This window comes from Cinclus cinclus, chromosome 16, assembly GCF_963662255.1.
Source record: "Cinclus cinclus chromosome 16, bCinCin1.1, whole genome shotgun sequence".
Lineage (NCBI taxonomy): Eukaryota > Metazoa > Chordata > Aves > Passeriformes > Cinclidae > Cinclus > Cinclus cinclus.
In genome coordinates this window covers 4,495,550-4,510,104 of record NC_085061.1, presented here as the reverse complement: position 1 = coordinate 4,510,104, position 14,555 = coordinate 4,495,550, and the positions used below count along the sequence as shown (strand labels likewise).

Sequence of the window (14,555 nt, the reverse complement as noted above, 5' to 3'; positions counted from 1 at the left end):
AGTATGGTCTCTGGATACCCAGCTCAGCACAACTTTTTCTGGTTTGCCAGAAAGCTCCGTTCAGCAGGTCAGTATGGCAGCAACTGAATTCAAGGCACATTTGTTGTGGAAAGCATCGTGCTCTTGGGATGGCAGAACACGCAGAACAGCTAAACCTAGTGTATGGGAGGTTTTCCATGGGAAAAACCCTCTTTTGCTGCTGTTTTACTGAGTCCAGACATCTCGGAGGAAATTGCCAAAGAACCAAAGAACCAAACTTTCACAGGGTGGGAACACAAACTTATCATAGTGTTTTTTTCTAAAGGGGATGGACTCGGCAGAAGGCTTGGATGCAGGGGAGTGGGTGGTTTTTAAATACATTAAGAGAAACATAGTATAAACTGCATGAGGAAATAAGTTAAACATCTTTATTCTTCTGTAACACCCCTGACCTCCTGCTTAAAGAGCAAGCTGAGCTGGTCAGGTAAGGGCAGGGGATATTTTTGGTGCAATGTGGACCACAGTAAGAGGTCAGAAACAACACCCCTGGGTTTAACTCATCTTGATGCTTTTCAGATCACAAAAGGTAAGCCCTGGACTCCCTCAAGCCCCAATACAGACAAAATCTGTGAGAGCCACCTGTGCCAAGCCAGCCTCTTCCATCTGTCCAAAGCTGCAAGCAGCAGATCCATTGCCACAAAGATCAGAGCTCTTGTCAGCCACCATTCAGACAGGGGCCAAGTAGATTTCTCTGTGCCTGACATCACATCTGACAGATGGGGACATACTGCATCAGCTCTACTGGAGAAAATGGATTGCCATGTGAGAAATAAATCTGGGTAAACACTAATTATCAGAACTATCAGTAAGACAATCATAATTTTTATATGGTCAAAATAACTTTTGATGGGTAAAACATCACATCCTTTGTAGACAAGTGCCTCAGCTATGCCTCTGTAGCCTATGGGGAAGCATTAATGTTCAGCTGGGTTCATGTGCAGCAAGCTGCTGATCTCAGTTTAGTCTTTGTTTCATATCCAAGATAAGCCTCAACAAGGACACCAGTGATAGGATGCAGTGACCATCTGCCAGCTTCAGTTGTTTTGCTTTGGGCAGGCACACAAGACCAGGAGGAGTTATGGGGAACTGGACACCCAAATCCTATTGAAATGTTGCCAGAATCCTTCACCGTTCTGGCAAGAGGTGTTTACTGATACATTTTTCTTAGATTTTATCACTAAAAAATGGTTAACTTTTGATTTACAATTCTCCAGTTTATTTTGGCTAGATATTAGCAACTCACCCATTGCAAAATACTTTTAAACTGTGCTCAGTTCCCACTGTTAATAACAAAGCTCTCCCTGCTTCCAACAGAGGGGACTCCACTCAAGGTACTGCCAAAAGGCAATGCTCCTGCAAGCACCACCCAGCACAGCAACGCTGGTCATGTCAAAGGACAGGACCTACAGAAACAATTAAGTGCGTGAAACATCATATTGTCAGGCTCAGCAGGAGCTGTGGCACTCTTCAGCACTTGCTTTGGTGCAATCTGAACTAAAAGAGCTGTAAATGCAACACAAATGGTCCAGTTGTGAAAGCACTCACATGGGTAGAGCTTTTATAGCCAAGTTTTAAGCCTTTTTTTTTTTTTGCAACAGATGACATGGGCAGTGTTCCAGAAGGAGTTACACTCCATCTCCCTCTTAGCCAAAAATAACCTCTTAGGAAGAGAAAATAACGTTTTCACAGGTGTTCATAACCCCAGTCTAATCCATATGTGAAGCACAGAATTTAACGAGTTAGCCACATGCCAACATGCTGCTTCCACTGAAGGTGTCACCTTGGGAATCTTCCTGAGGCAGTGACATGCAGATCCTTGGCTTTTGCCAAACTCACCCCTCCACTGCCTGTAGCAATCTGTCTCTTCCCCATTTTGACTGGCAAAGAGACTCAAATCAAGGTATGAGAAACTTGACTGAGTTCTTCCTCTTCCCTCTCTTGCAGGGCCTACAGATGGTGCCAGCAGTTGGCAAATATCACAGACAGTTGCCTGTCTGGGGAGCCAGCCTAGGACTAAATAGAAGTCACCCATGAACAGGACTCTCTTTGGCCCCAAAGGATTGCAATTCCAAGAGTGCTGGAAGATGAGGAAGCAGATTCAGAAGTGTGCCTTAATATGTATTTAAGCTTCTGTGTCATGCTGCTGAAGAGCAAAGAGAAGGCAAGCAGGGAGGAGAGGAAGCTTATACACTGCAGATTTCCTGTTCTATATCCCTACTTCAAGTCTTTGCTCTGTACTTAGTGCTGTAACTGTTAGCTTCAGCCTAAAACAAGTAGGGTGTTACCAGAGTCCAAGAGGAAAACCTCATTTTTTCCAGCAGTGTCCGTCTCCCAGTAGATGTCAGCATGGAGCCCAAGCAGCCTTTTTTTTCCCAGGGCAAAAGTCTGGATGCCACCCAGGCATCCAAAAGACTCCCTGACTATTAAAACCAAATACAAATGCCTGAGAAATAGTTTCCCTGTTCTTTCCCTGCGTGCTGCTGTGAAGCTGGGAGGTGTACTGAACGTCTGGAATGCTGTTTGGGTGAGCAGATGTTGGGCTGTGAGAGCAGCCAGAGATTGCTCTAAGCTTTCTTCCATCTACAGAGCATTTCAGATCTGACTGCAGACAGAGAGGCAGCAGTCGTGATAGGTGAAGTCCCTGATAAGAATTACTAGCATGGAGGTAAACTGTGGGAATGTGTTTTTATTTTTTGAACAAATGTCTTCACCTGGCAGCCTTCCCCATTAAGGGGCTTTTAAAATATGCTGCAAATAAAATGGTTCTGATAATTGCACTGAATAGTGACTCCTTGCCCCAGGCAAAAGTGCCTTCCCACCTCTACGGTGATAGTCTCAGGTAGGTTTGGGCATATTTTTCAAGTGGACGAAGAATCTTTTTTACAGCTGCAGCACTTGCAAAGAATTCTCCTGTGTGCTGTTTCTCACTGGGTAACACTGCACACGCTCCTATTTCTCTTTGCCTCTTGCTTTGCTGTTGGGAAGATGAGGGACAGTTCACTTCAGGCATGAGAAGGATTAATTACTTGTCTTTATAAATGCCTTTATCCCCTTAAGTGGGGATGCAATCAATGCAAGGTAGAATGTGAGTGTAGAAAGCAGCTGATTTTCCTTGTGAAACAAAAAGCAGCAGGAAAAAAGTGTGACTGGGAAGTGGAAGGTCAGAAACCCTTGTCCCCAGAGCTGACTCTTTTAGATTAACAAAGATATATTTAAAAAAGGACACACAGATAAAATAAGCACAGAGTGTGTATAAGACAAACCTGTGCCAGCAGGTCCTGAGCCAGGACTGTATTTACAAGACCTCACGTCACCTGCAAAGAGTGCGGGACCAAAAACGAGGGAAAACGAAGCTTTCCAAGCATATACGTCTTTGCTAAATACCTTTGGGCTGAATCACCATGAAAAACTTGTAGTGTTTGGTGCCATTTCAAGTGAGCTGAATAGATCCAAGTGCCTCAGTCTGAGGCTGCATCTCCAAAGGGAAAGTTTGTGTGACAAAGAATTTGATAATTTTCCATGACTGTCTTGAATAGTGCAGAACCACATGATGTGCAAACGTCTCTGTTTGTAAAATCTACATTTTAAGTCTGTTAGTTTATATAAAAGCTGGGGTTTGAAATCTTGGAGGTGGGATCTGTAAATTACCACTTGTAGGTTTGATTATTGCTGGATGTGAGGCTGCAGACTGTGTCTTGTGCAAAGTGGAACTTTTCGGTGCTTGGCTAATGTTTGTTTTTTATTCAGTTCTTAGCAATCACGAACAAGTAGAGAAGTAAAAGGAGCTTAAACTGTCCTGTGATTTTTCAGCAGCATCTTCTAGCCTTACTGTGTCCAGTTATTGAGATTTTGCTCCTGCGATGACTGCTGGCCACCCGAGCTTCAGGGACATTAAATACCCACACAGCGTTACAGTATGGTAACGTCATCAATTTAAAACTGAGCTTTAAGTTAAATTTTTAAAGAATCACAGAATTTTCAGGGTTGGGAGGGACCTCTGAAGATCACCTAGTCACAGAAGGGTCACCCACAGCAGGTGACACAGGAACGCGTCCGGGCGGATTTGGGATATCTCCAGAGAGGGAGACTCCACACCCTCCATAGGAAGCAGTTCTTCCACACGTCGAGGCGAACGGCGCGTTTCAGTTTACGGCCGTTTCCCCTCACGCTGGGCGGGTTCCAGCGCTCCCCAGCGCTGTCGGGCCCGCCCCGCTCCCGCCCCCCCTGCGCTCCCTCAGGCGAGGGCGGGCACAGCGCCGGGGCCGCCCCCTGGCGGGCGGAGCGGCGCCTGCGCGGCCCCGCGGGGACCCCCGCGCGCGGCGTCTCGCGAGAGGCGGTACCGGGAGCGCGGCGGGAGGAGGAGGAGGAGGAAGAAGGAGAAGGGAAAGGGAAGAAAGCGAAGGCTGTGGTGCCCGGGAGGGAGGTGAGCGTGGGGCCGGACAGGGCTCGGGGGTTGTCCGAGGGGCCGGGCGGGGCTCTCTGAGGAGGTGCCGCCCCGGGGCCGGGCCAGCTCCCGGTTATGAGCGCGCCTGTCCTGCGCTCTCCCCGGTGCCAGGTAAGGCTCGGGACGCGGGGGAGCTCTGCGGGGCAGCTCCCCTTCTCCACACACGCAACACCTTCCCGGCTGGAAGCTCCCCAGGGAGCTGGGGAGGTTTAGCCTGGATTAAAGGAGGACCGGGGGGGCACCTCATCGCTCTCTACCTGGAAGGAGGTTGTAGACAGGTGGGTGTCGGTATTTTTTGCCCAGGTAGCAAAAGACAGAAGAAGAGGAAACAGCCACGAGCTGCCCGGAGAGGTGATGGTGTCACCGTCCCTCGGAGGTAGATGGAGATGTGGCACTTGGGGTCACGGTTTGGTGTTGGACCTGACAGCGTTAGGTTGGTCGTGGGGCTCGATCCTGGAGGTCTTTTCCAACCTTAATGATTCTGTGGCTCCCTCCAGCCCCGGTGCTGGGCCTGAGGCTGGTGCAGCCCTGCCGTGCGCTGTGCAGCCGCTGCTGGGACCGGGGGATGAGCGGCTGCGGGAGAGATGCTGGGATGCAGCCACCTCCCGATGGCACAGCCCGGCTCCCGGCGCTGCTCCGCGGGGATCCGGCCAAAACCTCTCTTCTCCCAGCCTCAACTTCACGTGCAAAACTTCTCTGCAGAGCTGAGGCCAAAACCTGCCGGAGCCAGGTGTTTGTAAGGTGACTGCAGCCGATGTCAGGGTTGACACACAACAAATGTCCCCGGGTGTTGTTGGCCCGGGCTGCCTGAGGTGCTTCCTGTGATTGTAAAGCCGGGGATTTTCCAGTGCATGTGCTGGAAGTTTGTGACAAAACTAATGGATGAACAGGATGTGTGTTGTGTTTTGGGAGTTTCCTCCTAAAATTTAAGAAATTGTGACAACTTCTAAGTATGGATATAAAAAAAGGGGTGACAAGTGCTGCCAAGCCTGTAGAAACCAGGCTTTTTGGCAGCAGTGGCGGGCAAGGTGCTGGCAAACTGTAGATTAGGATGTTCTGCTGGTTTCTAACATGTATGGGCTAAGTCGTGGTGCAACATGAAAAGCAGCCCTGTTTTTTGCTTCTGGTGTACATTGATACTAATGTAAGTATTAATGTAGTTCCATGAGTTAAAACTTCCTTGCTCTGCAAAGGGTGCTAGACTTTTGGGAGGTTGGACAGAAACAATGTATTGAGTTACAGCCAAGTGCATGAAATTTGTTTCTTGGTACAGTCTGCTTTGACTGGTGGGAGCTCATTTTCCTGCACCTTTAGGAGATGAAATTTGTCCTATTTTTCTAGAGGTTGCTGATTCCCTAAGCATAACTGCTTAGGGTGAGTGTACCATGATACGTAAGTATAGAGGGCTACATGAGTCTAGTGATCCCTGGTGAAGTGCCCCAAGGGAAAATATCCATTTGAATTTGGTGGAGGGTTATGTGTTTTTTTAAGGTTCTTACTCCACTTCTTTCTGTCATTCTAAGCAGGCAAAATCCAAGTAAGCTGTCTGAAATCCTGTATCCTCTCATGTTAGATCAAGTGGGCACTGGAGGAGTTGAGGTGGTGCTTGGTTCCGGGGAAACCCAAAGCAAGAAGAGAAGGGGTCTGCACCCAAGCCTTTGGAGGCACATTTCTTTCAAAACCACTGCTGTTCATAGAGAGGGTTTATTGTCCCCTGTGTCTGGCACCTGCCTTTTTGTAAGCTGCTTTATTTTCTGTAGGCCTTACTGCTCCTATAAGTGGGCTGGAGTTACTTTCTTTTGCGGAGGGGCTGGAAGAGAATGTAGTTGTTGCACAAAGCCAAGAGGAGCAGAAAAAAAGAGACACACATTGCTTAAGTTCTTATCTGTCCTAAGAACAAACAGTTACAACCGGGCTGTGAAGTTGGAAACACAGTTTCCAAACCCCCAAGGAGTTGCATCTGCAACAGCTTTTGCAATAGGAGTGCCGGGGACACATCCCCCCCTTTCTGGTGTTAAATGAGAGTTTGAGAGGTGCTTGTTTGATACAGCAGGGGGCTTGACATGTCATGGGACCAGTGACCTCATACCTCAGTGTCTTTCTCTGGCCTGGGATGGGGAGAAAAGTTCTTGGTTCACACGCAGGCCAGGTTCAGGTTGGAGATGGTCACGGGATGGCTGCTCAGGGGACTCTGTAGGATGATTATAGCACTTGGTCCACTTTCCAGTTTGCCAGCACCGTGTCACAGAGGCAGCTTTGTGTGGATCCTGGTGCATGTTCCTGTTGGCTGGTGGCTTTGGGTTGAACTTGAATGCAAATTCTTGGCTCTTTCTGGAAGCTTTTCCTTTTGATTCCGGCAAGGGGAGGACAGAGGCATGTTCCCTCTAATGTGCACAAAGACCTCTAATTTGTGCTTTATGAAGTGCTCAGGAAGGGGATGGATCATAATCAATAGAGCAACTCTTGTTTTCTGCAGCGTTTTCCTTCTGAGGGGGCATTAAGCTGTCTTACTGCTCTTTTCCAGGGTTCCTCTCTGGCACTGATAGAGTTAATGGAAGTGGAGTCTTTCTGATTCTGTGCTGCTTGCTGCTGTGTGTGTGTCTTGGAAGAGCCAAACTCTCTGGCAGGCCTGCGTGCCGTGTCCTGGAAAGCAGGCTGGAGCCCTTGGGGTGCACTTGGTAAAGCTGCATTGTGGGGTGGCTTTGGTGAAGATCCCTCTTTCTGTTTGCCCCAGGAATGTGAGTGCCACACACAGTGTCCAGTCTGCCCCTGTCACTGCTGCCAGGAGGGTGATCTGTCCATGGCTGGCTGGGACAGCTTTGCAGGAATGCTGGGAGGCTGCTGTGCTGCCCGGGGCTGTGGAAGCTGCTGGGTATGGGGACAGCAGAAAAGGATGCTCCGTGCAGCTTTCCAGGCATGCTGCATTCCAGCCAGCCCTGAGGTCTCAAGCAGTGCTGGAAGCACAGCGTGCTGGGATTCTGTGCGCAGTGGGCACCCTATTCATCCAGAATAGGAAGCAGTCCCTGCCCTGAGCAGCTAAACAGGATCAAAAGCAAGAACAGATTTGGGCAAAACTCAAACCCAGGAGTGTGCCAAGCAGGAGGCTTGGCAGTGTCCCTCCATTATCTTCTGCTGCTGGACTCGGATGCTTGGTCTGAAGTGCTGACGCACATATGTAATTTGCCCCTTCTTTAGCTCTCTGCTGATGTTGCTGGGTGTTTCTTCTCAGATCTGCTCCATCCTCAGTCTTGACTAGCTAAACAGGGAGAATTACTGCTGAGTAATATCTGCTTCTTGCTCTGCAGAGTGTAAAACGTTATGTCTTCAGTTCCTCCAGCTCCTCTTTGCAGGCAGAATGAGAACCTGGCTTCAGGAAAGGGCACTTTTTGGCTTTGCAGTGCAAAGACTTGTGTTAGGCTACAGCTCTGCTGAATTGCTGACTCTCCCTACTTTCAAATTGTAAATAAATACACCAGGGTGGAGAAACCATAAGCCTTTGGATATGTGGTTTGTGTCTTGGGACAAGCTGACCTAATACTTTGACGTGTAACAGTATCTGGTCTTATTCCTCTTTGTTGCTAAATTCTTGTTTAATGTTTGAAACCTGGACTTTGGTTGTTAAAACCCTTCATCCCAGGACACAAGCACAGCCATGCAGGGGACATTTTACCAAGTCATTCACTGCAAGGCTGTAGTGAGCTTCAGAGGTGCTGAGCACCTTTTCCCTGGGAATGACAGAGCTCAGCACTTTTGCATCTCTGGACTCTTCTGCATCTCTGTGAAGGGTGGGGTTGACGCTGTTTAAGGGTGGTATGAATTGTCTGGGGAGCAACCTCTGTGTTTTGGGAAGAAGAGACACCCAGCCTTCATTTAAAAAATCTTTTCAGGGCAGCTTGCCCTGAAGTGGCTTTTTTTTCAATGCTGGTGCTTGCAGGGTTTGTTCTGACGTCATTGGAAAGACTTGGGATGTCTGTGGAAAGGACAGCTCTTGTTTTTTATCTGTAGGTGCTGCTCTGTATTTACAATCAGAGCCTGGACTATGCTTGGAGGGGTGGAGAACATGGCAGTAACTACTTGTATCTCCTCACTTTGCTGTGTTGCTCTTGCCTGGCTGTAAGCACTGGCTTCTTACTGGCTTGGGGAGAGATCAGGGCTGGCTTGCCAGCCTGCCTCTGCACAGAGCCTTCGGCCAGAAAGCATGCAGCCTGGTGGGGAGATGGGTGTTCCCTGAGGGTCTTGCAGGAAGAAAGGGGCTGGGAGTCATGGAAAGCAGACAGCAGTGGAAAAATGGGGTTTGTTGAAGCAAAATAACCAAACCTGCTGTACCCCTCAGAACAGATGATCTGAGCTTCCCCTTCAACAGTGATTTCTCTTCTATCTTTGGTGATCAAGAGTTGTTAGTGTTGAGTGTGATAGAAATATAAATTACAGTAAAGCAGGAAAAGAGGTCCTGACTCAGCAGTGTCTGGGCATGAACCCAGATTTACCAATTTCCAAAAATTAATTTCCAAAATCATTCAGTTAATCTCTCCTTTAGATTTTTACTGATGTGTGGCTCTTATCAAGGCCGTATCCAATTGTGGGGAGGTTGTAGGAGAACTGTTTGTGTAATCTTTGTTCCTGGCAAAATAAAATAGCTGCCAAGAAAGGTTATGGAGATAACACATATTGGGTGCCTTCACACAGAGTAGATAGGATGGTGTGTTCAGGTCAGTGATGTTCTCTCAGCAGGGACTTGCTTTAGCCACCGAAGCAGTGGCACCTTCAGCCTTGTATTCATAACTCCAGTAAGGAATTTGTTTTCAGCACAGAGCACCTTCATGCAGAGATGAGACCACAGTGTGATACCCAAAGCTGAAATCATGGATTGCGGCTTCTTTCTTGTGTGTTAGACAGTATAAAAATCAAGGAGATCTGAAAGGTAATTGGCTGTGTATGGTTGTATATTTTAATACTCTCAAACTTGCCTCTGTAAGCTCTAGGCTTGAAATAATTATAGTTCATGAATTTTGTAAAATTTAAACAGAGCTTCTCTTGACATCACCTAACTCCAGAAACTTGGGACTGATAAAAAGCCATGATTTCTATGAAACTGATAAAATCACCCCACATTATGTGTGGCTGGCCAGCTCTTTTCCACAGAGTTGGATACCTCTCACAGCTCTCCCCATGTGGAAATGGAGATGGTCAGCCCCACAAGTTTTGATTGTGCCAGGTCACTCTCTCTAAACCAGAAGGATTAAGGGTTTAGCTGAATTTTCTTTCCTCATACCTTTCCAGGCTCCTGCTCTGCAGCACCATGCTGGATCCCAAGCTTCACTCTGCAAGCCAGAGGTGAATCCAGGTGAAAGCCAGCTACCACAGTAGGTGTCAGAATGACCAAAGCACGGCTCCTCCGTCTGTCTGTGGTGCTGGTCTCCATCTTCATGATCCTCCTGATTATTGTGTACTGGGACAACGTGGGCACGGCTCACTTCTACCTGCACACGTCCTTCTCCAGACCACGCTCCCCAGGAGCCATCGTGGCAGGTGAGGACTGGGAAAGCTTGCCAGATGTAGATGAATTTTTGGCAAAGCTACTTAGTTCGAGCCTGAAACAGAACAGCTCTATTCCCCGAAAGACAGAGCAGCTTCTCGTCCAGGGTTCCAACAAGCCTGTGCTAAGTAACTTGGAGGAGAACGTGCGGGGCTACGACTGGTCTACACACAAGGACAGGAACAGCTTGGACCAAGAGAAGCTGCAGGTAGAGAGGCAGAGAACACTGCGGGAGTTTTGTGCCAATTCCAGCTTCACCTTCCCCACCAAGGAGCGCTCCTTCGATGACATTCCAAACTACGAGCTCAACCACCTGATTGTGGATGACCGCCACGGCGTCATCTACTGCTACGTGCCCAAGGTGGCCTGCACCAACTGGAAACGTGTGATGATCGTGCTGAGTGAGAGCCTGCTGGACCAGGGGGTGCCCTACCGGAACCCTCTGGATATCCCCCGGGAGCACGTCCACAACACCAGCACCCACCTGACGTTCAACAAATTCTGGCGCCGCTACGGGAAGTTCTCCCGGCACCTGATGAAGATCAAGCTGAAGAAATACACCAAGTTCCTCTTTGTACGAGACCCCTTTGTCCGCCTCATCTCTGCCTTTCGCAGCAAATTCGAGCTGGAGAATGAGGATTTCTACCGGCGTTTCGCCATCCCCATGCTAAAGCTCTACTCCAACCACACCAACCTTCCCACCTCTGTTAGCGAGGCCTTCGGGGCAGGCCTCAAAGTCTCCTTTTCTGACTTCATCCAGTACTTGCTGGATCCCAGGACAGAGAAGATGGCCCCTTTCAATGAGCACTGGAGGCAGGTTTACCGTCTGTGCCATCCGTGCCAGATAGACTATGATTTCATTGGGAAGCTGGAGACACTGGATGAGGATGCTGCTTATTTATTGCAGCTTCTCAAAGTGGACAGGCTGCTTCGCTTCCCACCCAGCTACCGGAACAGGACTGCCAGCAGCTGGGAAGATAACTGGTTTGCCAAAATCCCACTGGCTTGGAGGCAGCAGCTCTACAAGCTTTATGAAGCAGATTTTGTACTCTTTGGCTACCCCAAGCCAGAAAACTTGCTTAAAGACTGAAAGTGATTGGGCAGTGGGTGTGGGAGGGAACATCTGCAATACCAAAAATGTTTAAATCCTCCTCATTTTTTGCCCTTAACTCCTTTCCCAATGCAAGTTGGTACAACGGAATTTATTTTTTCTACTGCTTCCCCTTCCATTTTTGCAATAATGCCAGAGTCCAGGATATTCCAGCCATCTGTGCATATGCAAAAAATGCCATTTTTTTGGGTTATCATTTGTTTTCTATTTTTTAAAATGTCCCCATACTTTGCAATGGGTCGCTGCCCTTGGTCACTCTGCCAATTGTGTCCTTCAGTAGCTTTTTATTAATACTTTTTAAAAATTAATATATTTAAGATATTTAAAACAAAGCTTATGTTGTGACAAAGGAAGGGAAGGAATAAAGCAAAAAGGTAAAAGAAAACCCCAAGAAATTATGTACCTGCCTCTGTGTGTTGTCTCAGGGCTTCTGTTTCAGAGGTCCAAGGTTTGCAGAGAACTTGGGTCTCTCTGGGGGCTGGAATGTTGATAGTGCCGGGTCTGCTGGTGATCACTGCAAGATGGGCTCGAGGCACAGGATGGATCTGTGTCTGACTCTGCCAAAAAGGCCTGGAAGAACACATGGAAGGACTCTGGTGACTCACACTGCTCACAGGTGTGAAGTGTGACACCAGGGTCACAGGAAGGAAATGGTACTGGAAGCAGTGACAAGTCCTGTGGGGTGTTTTGGGATGTCCAGGTGGCCAACCCAGCACCTCTGCACTGCCTGACCTTCTGGTAAAGTACTGCGGGGCTCTGTTGTTGACAAAGCTGAGGTGCAGTCCATCTACCTTGTCAGTGTGGAGTGTTCCTGTGATTGGTTCCATTCCAGGTGGGTGCTCAAGCTCCTAGGGGTTGTGGCCAGCCAGGGTGGGCCGAGTGTGCTCCAGGATGGGCGAGCTGACCAGGCCCTGGTGGTGTGCTGCTCCAAGTCCTGCTCATGGCTGCATGCAGTGCAAGTCCCTTGAGAACTGTGCTATGTCCTCATCATCCCTGTGCATGCTTTAAGGGAACGTGGCAGGAATGCAGATGCTTAGCCCTGGGAGAAGAAGATCCAAAAGGTTTCCTTCAATAAGCAGATATCAAGGTGGACTCAAAATTTTTCTGTTTTAAGCATTTCAGCTACTGCTCGTGACACCACATCCTCATCTGCTGCCTTTCTGCTTATTCCAAATGGCTGATGCAGATTTGATCATCTGCCTTGCTGGGACCTGCTGCAGGAGTGATGGTTCCCATTGTGCTGGGAGCATGTGGGCTGCTTCCCAAAGGAAATTAATGCCTTTAGAGACTTTTTGTGTCTCATCAGCTGAATCTGCTTCTCTTTCTCTCTCTGAATTGCTCTGCAAAAACTGTTTGCTTAGCAGATTAGGCAGGCAGCTCTTTCAGAGCTGAAATGTTTAATTATTTCCCTGGACTGTGGATAGTATTGGTGATTAAGGTCCAGGGTCAGGCCTCGGGAGACAGCTCTGTGTTTTGGGGAGACTTCATTGTATTGGCCTTTTACTTAGTTTCTCTCCAAGGCTATCAGCAGGCGTGACTTTCTTTTCCTCTGTCTCTCCTCACTTCCCCAATTTCTGCACAAGTACATCTAGGCACTCCATGCTCTTCCTAAAAAATATGCTGTGTCAAGCTTTTTAACCTATAAATGAGAGGTAATTGCTGGTAGTTAGAACAAAGAGTTTGTTTCTCCTTGTATTCACACCACTCTCCCATAATTTCTGCAGATAAATCTGCAGTTTAAATGAGCCCGAAGCTGTTGTCAGGGTCTTGGTGCTTTGCTCTTCTTAGCTTGGGGAAAAAAGGAAGTGTCTGTTTCTGAGTCATTATTTAAAACTAATAATAGAGAAGTGTTGATCTATTCATTTTTTTCCCCAGTTAACAGTTAATTGCTGCAAAACAGAAAGATATAGAGTCTCGTCTCCTATAATGAGTAATCCCGGGAGTCTCTTGATTCCTGCTACATTTACATTTCTTCAGGGTGGGTTCATCCCGCTCTTCAAAAAACACACTGTGGATGTTTTCATCTCTTGTCTTTTCCAAGTGTTTATTTTTTCCTCTTTTAATTTCCATGTAATTGATGTTTAGTATGTACAGGCATGGGGGGCTGAGGCTGCAGCACAGATGCCGTGTGAGCTTCCCACCACCTGCTTCCCTGGACCTCCTGATCTGGTCTTCTCTCTTCCTGCACCTCTGAGCAGTGCTTGGCTGCTGGATCCCAGTGCCACCCTGCATACCAGCTGCTGCTTCCCCAGCCACACTTGTCCTGTGATTCATGGCCCTAACCTGTCCCAGGAACATCTTCTCAAGGTCACTGACTTGCAGTCATCCAGGGCAGGGGAGGAACTGCTTGCAGAGCGTTACCAGTTTTTGCAGTGCAAAACTGCCCCTGGTTGTCCAATGGGCAGAAAAGATGCAAAATGGCTGCAAAACCTGCCCAGCAGCTGCTCCATGTGGTGTGACAGTGTATTCTCTCCATGTGGCTGCATTGTGTTTTAACAACAATAGAAGAAAAAGGTTTTTCCAAGGCTCCTTTCCCTTGCTGACACTGACTAGACAGGGGAGACTTGGAACACACTGATTTCTCTTTCCACATCCAAAGCTGGATGAAGTGAGTAAATTCCAGCTTTATGTGCTAACACCAAGCTTGCATTACACTGAGGTCCAAAACACCCCATGTGTGAGGCTGAGCAAGCTGCCTCCATCCCAATGGCTTCATCAGCCTCCCTGGGAGCTACAGGCAGGAGAATGTACGGACAGCATGAGGCCACTGTCTTCTCTACTTTTTCCTCTTTCACCTCACCAAGTCCAGGCGGTATTGATATCTTAGACATTTTAGAGCTTGCAGAACTGTCCCAAACCAGTGTGCTGGGTGCTGTTGGCTCTCTCCTCATTTTCCATTGCCACGCTTCAAAGCCTGTCCCGGGAGGAGCAGTAAAACTCCAATGGGGAGTGTTCATGTTGCAGTGGTTGGCTTCTGGATTCAAAATAACTTGTTCCTTGCTGCTTCTCCCTTTTGAAGCCCTTCTTCCCCACCCTGCTACCACTGTGAATGTATTGTTAAGAAGTCAAAGGGGATCCAGGCAGCTCTGAGCTTTGTGGTAAGACCACTGGGTTGCCAAAACTGGGATGTAGCCTCTGGCTTTGGAAATGTGCATTTTTTTGTGGGTTTCTTGCTCTGTTCTCATAATGTGAAAGTGTGTATGTGGTGGGGAGAAGAACAAGGAGTTCAACCAGCCATGCTTCCTTCCCTCCTGGTTTCGTAAAGGAGTTGGAATTTGGTATTTGACAAATAATGGCAGGCAGAATGCTGGCCTGAAGTCAGAAGAGGGCTAAAAATACTGGAATGTAGATGGTTATGATGCTAGTATCAGTTTCATGAGGAGTGGAAAATGCTTTGAAGTAAGCAATATTTGTGTCTGAATAAA

General features: G+C 48.0%; 1 protein-coding gene across 1 annotated transcript; it reads left to right on the top strand.

The window, feature by feature from the left end:
• The first annotated feature begins 4,390 nt into the window (after positions 1-4,390).
• On the top strand, positions 4,391-11,510 carry CHST12 (carbohydrate sulfotransferase 12). Its single transcript, XM_062503495.1, has 2 exons — positions 4,391-4,462; positions 9,764-11,510. The coding sequence occupies exon 2, from the start codon at positions 9,859-9,861 to the stop codon at positions 11,107-11,109; it is 1,251 nt and encodes a 416-aa protein (XP_062359479.1). The 5' UTR covers positions 4,391-4,462; positions 9,764-9,858; the 3' UTR covers positions 11,110-11,510.
• The last annotated feature ends 3,045 nt before the right edge of the window (positions 11,511-14,555 follow it).